Here is a 15,080-nt window from a genome sequence, read left to right on the forward strand (position 1 = left end):
ACTTTACAAAGAGAATGTGAGTGAAGAAGAAACAGACGGGAAAAAGGACGTGTGAGAGAGGCTTTGTAGATGAACGAAATAAACTGTCATGTTTAAAGAAACTTCAGCAAATACTAACAGCTCTTTATTTGCCCCGTGGAGACGATTTTAAGAAGGAACAGGGATTCAAACAAACTCAATGCAGAACTTTAAAAAAAAAGTACACAACCACATCGTTCCCTCTGCGTCAAGTTGAGGGAGAAGCATAAATCTGGGTTGAACCTGCAACCCTTGTGGGGATGGGATTAGTCTCATCAGCCACAGGAGGTGGTGGTTGGACTTCTGCAGGTTTTTCTTCTGTGGGTCAGACAGGAGTGGACAGCTGCCCCCGGATGACGACAACATGAACTTCATTTGTCACGAGTCACCAGACTTCTCCTCCGGGTGATTTTTCATGTGACTCAGCAAATCAAATCTGCGGCTAAAACCTTTGTTGCATGTCTTGCACAAATATCGCTTCTCGCCCGTGTGCGTGGTTATGTGGCTTTTAAGATCTGATAATCTAGTAAAGGTTTTGCTGCAGGTGTTGCACAGGTACGGCCTTTCACCGGTGTGGATCCTCGAGTGAATAACCAGGTTGGAACGTTCTGTGTAACTTTTTCCACATGTTTTGCAGATGTAGGGCTTCTCTCCCGTGTGCGTGGTTATGTGCCGTTTAAGAACTGATGACTGAGTAAAGGTTTTTCCGCAGGTGTTGCACAGGTACGGCTTCTCGCCCGTGTGGGTCCTCGAGTGAACCACCAGGTGGGAACGTAGCCTGTAACTTTTACCACATGTTTTGCAGATGTAGGGCTTCTCTCCCGTGTGCGTGGTTATGTGGCGTTTAAGATCTGATGATTGGGTAAACGATTTTCCGCAGGTGTTGCACAGGTACGGCCTTTCGCCAGTGTGGATCTTCATGTGATCCACTAAAATACTACGTTTACTGAACTCTTTCCTGCAAGTGCTGCAAGAAAACGCCTTCTTCCCCGTGTGGGTCCTGGTCAGCTTTGATTTACAGTTGCTGTCTGACGGGACAGCAGCATCTTCGTGGTCACTGTGTCGTCTCATCGGCTCCGGATCTGCAGTTTTACTGGAGTCTGAGCGTAAACTTTCAGTTCCTTCCTCATCTTTGTTTTGAGCTTCAGGAGAAGTGTGCAACAGCAACTGGCCACAGTTTGGTCCTGGTTCACCATTTTCAACTTTCACATCAGCAACATTGACCAATGAGACATCCACCTCTACGTCCTCGTGCTTCATCTCCTGACCGCTGGAGTCTTCCTCCAGTTCTGTAGTCTGTGGATGCCCTGGTTCCTCCTGGTCCGGGCTGCAGCTCCTCTCCAGGTTATCCAGGTAATGATGACTGAAAACCCCGTCCTCCTCCACCTTACAAACATTTTCTTGTGGGAGTTCTGGAATTACAAAAAGGGACAAAAAGATGGGATTTTAACAAGTCAAAAGTGCTTCCCAGTGTTGATTGTATTTGTGAGGTTTAAAGTTTGTCCTGAACCTTCGGTCTTCCCCTTCATCTATGTAGTATATTTGAAAACAAGTGCATTACTCTGTCTGACCATTAGGCGGCACTGTGACTGTACTCTTGTGTTACTGCTTTGGTATCGAGACAGCTGAAGAATAAAGTTGTTGCATTTCAGGTTGAGCATTTCTGAATTCTTGTGAAAACGTTGTGTGAAATACTGAGCACAATATTTTTTTTGCCAAAAATCTTAAAAAAAAAAAAAAAAAAAAGGTACAGATTCATTGATGACATCTTCTTCGAAGGGATTGATTGATGAACTGCCTTTTATGTGTTATGATTTGGTTTTTTATCATGTGTAGTTTCCTTTCCTCACACTTCCTCACAATAACGATAGCCAGTATCTATATGTATAACTTGTGTAATGTGTGTGTGTGAGATTATATATATATATATATATATATATATATATATATATATATATATATATATATATATATATATATATATATATACCCTTATCAGCTCCTTCCCCAATCCTCCCTCATCCTCCTCCCCTGCTGATCTGGTGAACCACTACAATAACTGTATCTCCTCCTCCCTCACTGCCCTGGCTCCACTGAAAACCCGCTCAGTTTCATTTACTCACTCCGCCCCCTGGTTCACCCCTGACCTCCACCAGCTCAAAACCACAGGCCGTCGACTGGAGTGACTGTACAAAAGGACCGGACTCACTGTGCACAGCCAAATATACTCCGATCACCTTCACTACTACAAGAATGCACTTAATAATGCCAAATCATCATATTACTCCAACCTCATTAATTCTGCCACAGGAAACAATAGAGTCCTTTTCTCAACTGTCAACCACTTACTTCAGCCTCCAAAAACCCTCCCTCCAGACATCTCCACTGACCAGTGCACCGCCTTCCTGGACTTCTTCAGCTCCAAAATCAACATCATTCACCAGCAACTGGCCTCAACACGCACTTCCACAAATGACCCACCTTGGATACTACTACTACTACTACTACTACTACTACTACTACTACTACTACTACTACTACTACTACTACTACTGCTGGATAACTACCACAAACCAACCTCTCTCCAGCTCTCTCACCAACTTCACTCCGGTATCAGAGCACACCATCTCAGAACTCATCCGTAAAGCCAAAACCACCACCTGTCAGCTTGATCCCCTCCCCACCCTGCTTGTCAAAGCATGTCTGCCATCCATTTCCCCCATGATTACTGAAATAATTAACTCCTCCCTCACCACTGGAACTGTTCCCCCAATCCTCAACCTAGCTGCCATCACACCCACCCTGAAAAAAAAAAAACCCCGGTGCAGACCCATCTGACCTCAACCATTACAGGCCCATCTCCAACCTTCCCTTCATCTCCAAAACTCTGGAAAGGGTGGTTGCAGCACAACTACAGTCCCACCTCAATTCAAATAACCTCCACGAACCCTTCCAATCTGGTTTCCGCCCAAATCACAGCACTGAAACAGCCCTGGTTAGAATCACCGACGACCTCCTCCGTGCAGCTGACTCCGGCCTACTCACCATCCTCATCCTCCTGGACCTCAGCGCAGCTTTCGACACCATTTCTCACCCAATACTCCTGGACCGCCTGGCTGGCATTGGGATCACTGGTGTTGCACTCTCCTGGCTTTCATCATACCTCACTGACCGTCAACAGTTTGTCCAACTACGGAACCATAAATCTGGGTGCACGGGTGTCACCCTGGGTGTCCCCCAGGGGTCAGTGTTGGGTCCACTTCTCTTCACCATCTACCTCCTACCCCTGGGTTCAATTCTCCGTCATCATGGGGTCCATTTTCACACCTACGCCGATGACACACAGATTTATATCTCCTCCAAACCCACTGCTGCCATTCCTCCCACTTCCCTCACCACCTGCCTACACGACATTGATACCTGGATGGGCAATAACTTCCTAAAAATCAACGGCAATAAAACTGAGGCTCTTCTCCTCGGCTCCAAATCCACCCTCACCAAGTCACAACCCTCTCCCGCCCTTCCCATCATCATCGACGGCTTTCCAGTACCCTTTTCCCCCCACGTCAAGAGCCTCGGCGTCATTCTGGACAGTACACTCTCATTTGCACCTCACATTCACAGCATCACCCGGACTGCATTCTTCCACCTCCGCAACATCTCCAGACTCCGTCCAGCACTGTCCCAGTCCAGCACTGTCCCAATCCAGCACCGAAATCCCGGTCCACTCATTCGTCACATCCCGGATTGACTACTGCAACGCCCTCCTCACTGGCCTCCCAACCAAACTCACCGACAAACTACAACTCATACAGAACTCGGCCGCCCGGATCATCACCTGCACCAAGTCATCTGACCACATCACCCCCGTCCTTATCCAACCCACTGGCTCCCAGTCCAATACCGTATCATTTACAAAAACCTCCTCCTCACCCACAAAGCCCTTCACAACCTAGCCCCCACTTACCTCTGTGACCTATTGCAAGAATACACTCCCTCCCGCACCCTCCGCTCAACCTCTGCTGGACTTCTTTTCACTCCCACCTCACACCTTAGCACCATGGGTGCTCGAGCTTTCAGTTGCTCGGCACCCAGACTCTGGAACTCCCTCCCCCCCACACATAAAACAAATAGACTCCATCACCACATTCAAAACTCAACTCAAAACTCACCTGTTCAAACTTGCCCACTCACTCTGACCGGACATCATGCACTACTTCTCACCAGTTGTTTATTTATTGTTGTGTTATTTGTATACTGTCTATTGCTGCTTTTACGGATGTTTTATTGTATTTCTTGTTTCTATCCTGTAAGGTGACCTTGGCTGACATGAAAGGCGCCTCGAAATAAAATGAATTATATATATATATATATATATATATATATATATATATATTCATTCATCCATTTACCTCTTTTAAGTATCTTTAAACATTTTTAGAGTTGAATTTGACCAGTTCTCCTTTCCCTTCCTTTCTCCAGGGAATAGGTGGATTAGGAGACTGGGCCTGACTCCTATTTATTCTAAAATGTTCTCCTTATAAGTTTTGATGTACTTTGTGTTTTTACAGTACATTCATCCTCCCTATTTTTTTATACTGTATAAGATAAGAACACTTAGATGGGATTTTTGCTGTTTGACTCTCTTCCCTCATTGTAAATATTTTAAATTGATTGCTACCTAAGATTGACACTTTACAGGTATAATCATCCTCCCTCTCTAATGATTATACCTTTGGCATTCAATGGTCATTGATTGATGTATTTCATGCATGCACTTTATGGGTGTTGTCTCTTCTTCCCTGGTTTTTGGTGATGCTTACTGACTGTATTTCGGTATGTGACCTTGTTTGAAGGTGCTCAGGTGTTTGTGTGGCGGCGCCTGATTGGACCACATAGTCCTACCAGCCTATAATAGACAAGCTTTTGTTCCGATCTGTTTGATACCTTGAAAAAGGTCTATGACCGAAACGTTTACCCAATAAACACGAGTACAGTGAGAAGAAGGTGTTTTCTTTTTAATATTTGTACAGTAAAATTGTTTGAAATTCAATGTGCCTGTAGTGATTGTAGTTATGAAGAGAGGTATATGAGGTATTGGGTGAAATTATGGGAGAATTCATTTTTACAGTCTCTGCAAAACAGAACCTGAAGCAAAAAAGGCGATTGACTTTTTTAGAAAAGTAAGGTGTTTGAAGTTTACACCTTAATATTTCAATTTTTCCAAAGTAAAATTATTTAAAATCCAGTGTGCTTGTAGTGATTCTAGTTGTGCAGAGGGCTATATGAGGTATTGGGTGAAATTATAGGAGAATTCATTTTTATAGTCTCTGCAACACAGAAGCTTAAGCGAAAAAGGACACTGACCTTTTTAGAAAAGGTGTTTGAAGTTTAGATCTAAAAGAAAAGTGTTTCATCCTTTTCTTTTACAGTAAGAGATTGTAAATATTACGGTGGAAGTATGGGTATATGAAAAAAAACATATCTGCATTATCTCAAACTCAGTACTTCATATCACGGAAGTACGACTGACGGCTGGCTGGACCGCAGTGATGGATACCAGGGGGTCCCAAATTTAGCTTGACGATAGTGATCTGTGAACGGAGCAGCGGAAATAGAGAAATCAGAAACCGAGGCCAACAACAAGTCCGAAATTAACCAGAAATCAATCCTCGATTTTGCTAAATTGTTTGGTTTGAACCATGAATATTGTTTGGAGTGGGGATTTTTAAGGCGCCATATATCTACCGGCAGTATGTTATGGGAATTACAGAAATCAGATAAGATGGGGTTATAATATATATATATATATATATATATATATATATATATATATATATATATATATATATATATATATATAAACAAACTAACTGCATATGAACTCCTATATGAACATCCTCTTACACGGAGCCACTGTGATCTGCATCTTTTCTACTAAATAAACGATTAAAGCTAAAGTATCAAATAACCGTTTGGTCCAGAGTCTGAATCCACCATGAAAGGCAGATGTAACCCAGTGTTAAAATGTGGTTGTGCCACTGCACTACAAAAAAGTGCGTTACCCACTCATAATCTTGGAACTGGAATAATCTCACTATTGGACTTTACCGTTTTATGTATTGTACTTTGCTATGTTTTTAATTGATGGCAATGTTTTATTGATTGTTTTTAATGTCCTTTTGTACGGCGACCTTGTGTGTCCTGAAAGGCGCCTATAAATATTATTATTAGTATAGGAATATAAATATTCAAAAACATAGCTGAACAATAAGGACAGTAAAAGATAAAAAAAAACATTGAAATACTAAAAATAGAAAAGTTTTTGGAAAAGTAAGGCGTTTGAATTACACCTTAATATTTGTACAGTAAAATTGTTTGAAATTCACTGTGCCTGTAGTGATTGTAGTTGTGAAGAGGGCTATATGAGGTATTGGGGGAAGTTATAGTAGAATTCATTTTTACAGTCTCTACAAAACAGAACCTGAAGTTAAAAAAAGAAGTGTTTCAACCTTTTCTTTTACAGTAAGAGTGTAAATATTACGGTGGAAGTTTGGGTATATGAAAAAAAAACAAACATATCTGCATTATCTCAAACTCAGTACTTCATATATTTCTGTTTCTGAGCCGCGTTCATTTATTTACCGTAAAGGCTGAAATAGGAGCACATGAATATTTAGGAGCGGCTGATTTGACCACGGAAGTACGAATGACGGCTGGCTGGGGAGTTTCCCATTTAGTTCGTTTGCTTCATCACCACAGCTTTTAACTGGAAACAAAGGGATCTTGTAGGAGTCATACTCATGTGTTCATTCATTCAACTTTCCAGGGTTACGTACCGACTCTGTGGAGTCTGATTTCAGGTTTCCAGGCGAGGTCCAACAGTCTGCGCTGACGGTCGAGCTCTTCTTCATACTCCAAGATGCTTTTTTCAAACACTGACAATATTTCTACAGCAGCTGCTGTTAGTCGCTGACCAATAAACTCTCTCAGATGATTCACCTTAGACATTGTTGAAGAGGAAAAAGAAAGGAAACAACGGAACCGTCCTCCTCAAAGGAATCACTGCTCACGTGTTCCGTTCGCTCCAAACTTTCGCTCTTCCGCCAGGTGTTACAATCTGGATTTCCGCATAGACATGTCTCCTCCTCCTTCCATGGAGCTGCTGATACGTCAACGTCGCCGCCATATTGGATGTTCAAGACTGCGCTGTAAACTAATACAAGTAAATGGACTTATTTTCATAAAGCGCCTTTCTACAAAGAAATGTACGTTTTACGTCTCATTTATTCATTCACACATGCACTAATGTACTTGGGAAACAGTTAGGCACCAAATATAATATATTTAATTTTCTGAGATGGCAAAAATAAGAACTTTATTGATCCCACATAGGAGTAATTCATGTTATACCAGCTATAGAGAACAAGGTAGTGCCGAAAAACAATATATATCCCCCTCACAAAAATAAGAAAATATTTTCTCATCAACAAAACAAATTTTAGATTTTTCAAATAAAAAAATAACATATTTGAACCATTTTTCAGACAATATCTGTCAATATCTCTATATAATAACTAAAAAAAATTGAAAAATGGTTAAAATGTTATTTTGTTACTTGAAAAATGTAAAATGTTTATGTAAAATATACTACATGAATATGTAGTATATGTATATGTAGTATATGTAATGATATGCAATAAAAAATAACAAAACAATTTATGTTCAAGTAGAGTTTATAGTTGTATTGTAATCCTCACTCGCCAGTGCCCCCCCAAAATGTTTTATCACCAGCCGCCACTGCTTGTTATTATTATTGTAAGTCGACTATCTTTCAAACAATTAGTCGCAGAGAGAGTATTGGCTGAGATCTGTCCGACACGCTGAATTCAAGAAACCAACATGACACAGTAGATGCATTCTTTGATTATTTATTTGTAAGGCCGAAGTTCAACTTTTTTACTTTCAAATGACAGATGGTGGATGCGTATATTGGTTAGCCTATATTGCGGTCAACAGAAATTATCAGCTCCTCTCTCTGACAAACAAAACCCCGATCCACTGCAGGTGCAGGTGATCTTAATCAGTCACCCACTCTGCCCCAGTGACACACCCACACACAGACACGCCTCCACAGACACACCCACACACAGACACGCCTCCACAGACACACCCACACACAGACACACCTCCACACCGACACCCACTACATGGTGAGACAATACATCCCTGCTCCTACAATTATTATTACAATAGATTGTTCACTCTTGGGTTTATGTTGAGCTTTTATAACTCACCACCAGGGGGCACTGCTGCTCTTTCTACATATGGAGAGTGTAATATTCCAGAATTATAAACAATAAATCTACAATGAAAACTTAATGACATTTTTCATGATGATTTCTGACAAAATATGAGTTGAGGTAAAAAGACATTTACTCCTAAACGGATGTCAAATATAAAAAGGTTAAATCCAAAGTCTGTCCTCTTCCTGGAATCTGATCCCGATGATCCTCCCTCTTCTTCCTGCTCTCCAACCTGCAGATCTGCAGCTTCAACACGGATCTCAACATCATTTGAGATCCGTTTTCATATTATGTAAATAATGTGGAAAAACGTACACAAATATGTTGTAACTTATAGTTACAATAACACAGCATGGATAATTTGAATTACATTGTTTTGACTTAGTTTGTCCCATGAATTATCACGATAACCTGATGTACGTGCAGCTCAGATTTTAAAATGCATAAAGCCTTTTACAGTTTTCAGCGAACTATGTATAACATCACAATATATAACCTCTGAACGGAGTAGATGGAGAGAGTTTAACAACATGGAGCTGCAGATTAACTTTACAAAGAGAATGTGAGTGAAGAAGAAGGACGTGTGTCAGAGGCTTTGTAGATGAATTAAATAAACTGTGACGTATAAACAAACTTCAGCACATACTAACAGCTCTTTATTTACACCGTGGGGACGGTAAGTTACCAACAGCAAAAAATAAAACAATTTTAAGAAGGAAAAGAGATTCAAACAAACTTAATGCAGAACTTTAAAAAAAAAAAGTACACAACCACATCGTTCCTTCTGCGTCAAGTTGAGGGAGAAGCATAAATCCGGGTTGAACCTGCAACCCTTGTGGGGAGGGGATTAGGCTCATCAGCCACAGGAGGTGGTGGTTGGACTTCTGCGGGTTCTTCTTCTGTGGGTCAGACAGGAGTGGACAGCTGCCCCCGGAGGACGACAACATGAGCTTCATTTGTCACGAGTCACCAGACTTCTACTCCGGGTGATTTTTCATGTGACTCAGCAAACCAATTCTGCAGCTAAAACCTTTGTTGCACGTCTTGCACAAATATGGCTTATCGCCCGTGTGCGTGGTTATGTGCCGTTTAAGACGTGATAAATCAGCAAAGGTTTTTCCGCAGGTGTTGCACAGGTACGGCTTTTCGCCGGTGTGGATCCTCAAGTGAACCACCAAGGTGGAACGTAGCCTGTAACTTTTTCCACATGTTTTGCAGATGTAGGGCTTCTCGCCCGTGTGCGTGGTTATGTGGCGGTTAAGAGATGATGATCTAGTAAAGCTTTTGCCGCAGGTGTTGCACAGGTATGGCCTTTCACCAGTGTGGATCTTCATGTGATCCATTAAATTACAACTTTTACTGAACTCTTTCCTGCAAGTGCTGCAAGAAAATACCTTCTTCCCCGTGTGGGTCCTGGTCAGCTTTGATTTACAGTTGCTGTCTGACGGGACAGCAGCATCTTCGTGGTCACCGTGTCGTCTCATTGGCTCCAGATCTGCAGTTTTACTGGAGTCTGAGCGTAAACTTTCAGTCCCTTCCTCATCTTTGTTTTGAGCTTCAGGAGAAGTGTGCAACAGCAGCTGGCCACAGTTTGGTCCTGGTTCACCATTTTCAACTTTCACATCAGCGCCATTGACCAATGAGACATCCACCTCTACGTCCTCGTGCTTCATCTCCTGACCGCTGGAGTCTTCCTCCAGTTCTGTAGTCTGTGGATGCCCTGGTTCCTCCTGGTCCGGGCTGCAGCTCCTCTCCAGGTTATCCAGGTGCTGGTCACTGAAAACCCCGTCCTCCTCCACCTTACAAACATTTTCTTGTGGGAGTTCTGGAATTACAAAAAGGGACAAAAAGATAGGATTATAACAAGTCAAAAGTGCTTCCCAGTGTTGATTGTTTGGTTGTATTTGTGAGGTTTAAAGTTTGTCCTGAACCTTCGGTCTTCCCCTTCATCTATGTAGTATATTTGAAAACAAGTGCATTACTTTGTGTGACCATTAGGCGGCACTGTGACTGTACTCTTGTGTTACTGCGTTGGTATCGAGACAGTTGAAGAATAAAGTTGTTGTTCCAGAAATGGCTTCTTCAGTGTCATAAATAATGATCTAACTACAAGTACAGCATATCAACACATATATGAACATCCTCCAACCATCACGTTTTTTGCCAGTGTCATCTCACATCTCACACTGTGACCTGCATCTTTTCTACTAAATAAACGATTAAGTCTAAAGCATGAAATTTGAACGGTAAAGTTGCATCTTAGTAACAGTTCAATGCCTCCCAGTTTATTAAAAATGACTCTGAACTGAAATGATCTGAATCATCTACTGTATTAATGAATGTGTTTACACAGGACTTGATTATATTTATTATTCATTTTTGTTCTAGTATTAATAGACATATGTTAAATGATTTTGAATGATGTAATTTATTGACCATGTGACGGAGGGAAGGGGAGAGGGTGTGCTGTTGTTTTTATCTTTATTTACTTATTTATTTATTTCCTTTTTTAATTTATTTTTTCTTTTTCTTATTTTTCTTTTTTCTCTTATTATTTATTTATTTTTGTTTAATTAATGTTATGAAAAGTAAAAAAAAAAAAAGGGGGGGGGGGGGGGAATATTGATAATTATATTGTTCTCTTAAAATAATAAAATCTTTTTTTCTTTTTTTACTGCCCTCAATAAAGATATCTATATAAAAAAAAATGACTCTGGGGATATGATACCAAAAGCTCTTATTGTGTAGAAAAGATTTCAACCAGTTCCTTTTTTAGGTTTCCATTAATAAAATCTAAATCTATAACTTGCAGGCCTCCATCTTTGAATTCTTTGGTCAGTTCAGTTTTCCTAAAGTAATTAATTTTCTTTCTCCAGATATAATCAAAGTTAACCTGATTAATCTTTTTGATTACGTTATTGGGAATAGACAACGAGTTTGCTGGATAAATACATCTGGAGAGACTTTCCATTTTGGTTAAGAAGATACGACCTAATAAACTGATGTCTCTTAATAACCAGGAGTTAAGATTGGTTTTGTCATTCATTAATTACCCTCCACACATTTTTATTTTCACGTTCTGCTGAATCTTTAGAGATGGAAATGCCAAGATATTTGACAACAGATTTTATAGGGATGTTGTATGCCTCTGATAAGTGACTATGGTGAATTGGCATTAACTCACATTTATTAAAATTTAATTTCAGCCCTGAGGCTTTGGAGAAAATAGCAATATTATGCAATATTTTTGCGACTTCAGATAATTGTTTCGTGAAGATAGTAGTGTCATCTGCTAACTGGATAATGATTACATGTATTCCAAGTACCTCTAAAGGTGCAATATTGGAATTTTTGATAAGGATAGAGAGCATTTCTGTAGCTATTATGAAGAAAAATGGAGAAATAGGACAGCCTTGTTTTACTCCTCGTTTAATTGTAAATCGAGGTGATGTGTCTTCTGGTAAAGATATACAGCTATTTGAACTTTGATAAAGGGATTCAAAGATATTTATGAATTTATCACCAAATCCAATTAATTTTAAACACTGAAAAATGAATGGGTGCTCAATTGAATCAAACGCTTTATAAAAGTCAAAATAAAATCATCATCTTCTATTAAATTATTATAGTGTAGAAGATCGAGGATTAAGCGAATATTGTTGTGAATGGATCTACCCCTCATAAAGCCAGATTGAGAGTCACTTATGATTTTGTGCAAGTGCTTTTTTAATCTGTTATCATAAATGAGGGTTACAATTTTGTAGTCATGGTTCAATAAGGTGATCGGTCTAAGATTTTCTAACACTCTTGGGTTTTTACCCGGTTTTGGAATCACAGTTATTATTCCTTGTTTCGTACTAGAGGGAAATGTGATATTGTTAGTTGCTTCTTTTAACATAAGAGAGAACGGTTCTTTAATAAATCCCAGAAATGTTTATAAAAAGTTGCAGTAAGACCATCACTCCCTGGGGATTTGTCCAAAGACAAACTGTTAACTGGTCAAGTTCAACAGAAGAAATATCAGCATCACGTAAATCTGCAAACTCTTTTTCTATAGTTGGAATAAGATCTTTGATATAGTTAAAAAAGTTGTCAGCATCATCTCTAGAGAAAGATGAGGAATAAAACTTACTGTAGAAGGAAACTATTTCTCTGGCAATCACAGCTGGATCTGTGACAGTTTGATCTTTAATCACCAGTGATTTGATTGAATTTCTTTCCCGTCTTCTTTTTTCTAATCGACAAAAGTATGATGTGCTTTTCTCTCCTTCCTCTATCCATTTTGCTCTTGATCTTATATAAGAACCTTCGGCTCTCCTGAGATAGATTTCATCAAGCTTAATTTGCTAAATTTGTCATTTTTGTTTATCCTCATCAGTCTGTGAAATTTTATTGCAATAGAATTTATTTCTTTGCTAATTTCGGATAATTTGTTACTTCTGTTACGTGATTTTCCAAAACTAATAGCAAATTCTAGAATTTTAAATTTTAAGAATTCCCATTTAGCAACATAAGATATTATTGATTCCTCACACTTTACATCTGAGATTAAGATTTCTATTCCATCATGAAAGGCCTGGCATTTCAATAAACTTGTTCCTACGATGGATTAAATACATATCAAACCTGCTATTTGGTTTTCAAAGTATTGTTCCTTCCAGTTTCATTTTCTTTGCCATGTAAAGATTGTTTTCAGTTCAACAGTGATATGCACCATTTTAATACAAGACAGGCTAATCATTTAAATCTCCTGAAGTTCCGTACTGGTTTGTGTCAGTTCTCCATCAGATACAGTTATGGAACACCTACAGCAATCTCGTCTACCTCTACTTCATTCAATCATTTTAAACGTAAACTCAGGACACATTTAATTGATCAGATTACCTAATGATATTTCTAGATTTGTTATTTTTTTCTTTAATCATGTAGAAACCATGTATTCTATTCATGCTGCTGTTTATTTGCTTTGTCTTTGTTTTTAGACTCAAATCATGTACTCTGCATATTTTAAATATTTGTACAATATTTTGCTGTATTTTACAGGTAGAGGCCTCGTATAAGCCCCTTGGGCTTTTTGCCTCAGCCTAGCACATTACCAATCTCTCTTTTACATTTGTATGTTACTTGTTCTGTTTTTTATACTGTGCTGAATAAATGAATCTAAAAAAAAAATCTAAACGGAGCCACTGTGATCTGCATCTTTTCTACTAAATAAAGGATTAAGTTTAAAGTCTGAAATATCAGTCTGGTCCAGAGTCTGAATGGAGCATGAAAGGCAGCACCACTCTTATCCCCCCTGGCATTAAATGTGATTTCTATGTTCTGTTTCAGATATATAATTTGTAAACTTCATTTTTTTGTTAAATAAAGTAAACATAAAGAAAACAAAGTAGGAACAACAATGTGCAGCATGTGCATATGGAACTGTGGAGACTCTGTGGAACAGTTTGGAGCTGGAAATGAAAAGGTACTAACATAAATCTGTTTAAAAAGAGATACAAAAAATTATTTATAAACAGGTATATGGAAGAGGAAATGGGGTAACGAGTGTGAGAAACAAATAAAATAGGGAAAAATGGTATATTATACTTGCTTAAGATATGTTTAGATATTTATGTGGATATTTATGTAGTATATATTATATGTTGAGAGGGATAGTTATAATTATGAAATATATGTTATATATTTATTAGGTATGTAGCATATATATATTTATATGGATATTTATGTAGTTATATAGTGTATATTTATATAGATTTATAAAACATTTGTATTTTCTATATATCGATATAATATTCATGTAATATTAATTTTTAGCTATATACTTATATGGATAATTATGTGGTAATAGGCATGTTTTACATAGTATTTATAGACTATATTTATATGGATATTGTGTAGATATAATAATAGCAATAATGTAAATTCATAGAGTTATAAAGGGGTAGGAACTAGGAAAAAGTGTAGACTTCTTCCTACTCCTTTTTTCGAACATATGTGAATATGAAGATGTTACTGTTTATGTTTCATATACATGTTCGAAATAAAAAATAATTAATTCATTCATTCATAAAGTGTGAAACATCAGTCTGGTCCAGAGTCTGAATGGACCATGAAAGGCAGCACCAAGTAAACAGAACAACAAGTTAGTTCGGGATGTTTCCGAATCCCACATCAGCAGCTGCTTGAGCTGGGGAGTTTCCCATTTAGTTGGTTTGCTTCATCACCACGGCTTTTAACTGGAAACAAAGGGATCTTGTAGGAGTCATACTCATGTGTTCATTCATTCAACTTTCCAGGGTTACGTACCGACTCTGTGGAGTCTGATTTCAGGTTTCCAGGCGAGGTCCAACAGTCTGCGCTGACGGTCGAGCTCTTCTTCATACTCCAAGATGCTTTTTTCAAACACTGACAATATTTCTACAGCAGCTGCTGTTAGTCGCTGACCGATAAACTCTCTCAGATGATTCACCTTAGACATTGTTGAAGAGGAAAAAGAAAGGAAACAACAGAACCGTCCTCTCCTTCTTCTTCTCTAGGTTTAATGGCGGATCACAACCAACGTTATTAGGTTATACCGCCACCTGCTGTACCGGAGTGTGTAACATCAGGATCATTATTACATCAGGTTACAGTCTAACTTAAAGGGGGGAAAAAGGAAATACGTAAATAAAATAAGATAACCACATTTAAATCTTATTATCTATCCCTGCATCTTTAAGAAAGACAAGGATTTCCTTATAACAATCCCTCATC

General features: G+C 38.9%; 1 protein-coding gene across 1 annotated transcript in view; it reads right to left on the minus strand.

The window, feature by feature from the left end:
• LOC133440693 (zinc finger protein 665-like) overlaps window positions 1–10,145 on the minus strand; it is a gene marked incomplete at its 3' end in the record, with an annotated part of 30,917 nt that extends 20,772 nt beyond the window's left edge. The window contains exons 1-2 of the mRNA XM_061718011.1: window positions 9,355–10,145; window positions 418–971 (exon numbers count right to left, since the gene is read on the minus strand). Of these exons, the coding sequence (XP_061573995.1) occupies window positions 418–971; window positions 9,355–9,997 (1,197 nt within the window). The remainder of the gene's footprint in view (window positions 1–417; window positions 972–9,354) is intronic.
• Between the last annotated feature and the right edge of the window lie 4,935 nt (window positions 10,146–15,080).

Source organism: Cololabis saira, chromosome 3 (assembly GCF_033807715.1).
Source record: "Cololabis saira isolate AMF1-May2022 chromosome 3, fColSai1.1, whole genome shotgun sequence".
Lineage (NCBI taxonomy): Eukaryota > Metazoa > Chordata > Actinopteri > Beloniformes > Belonidae > Cololabis > Cololabis saira.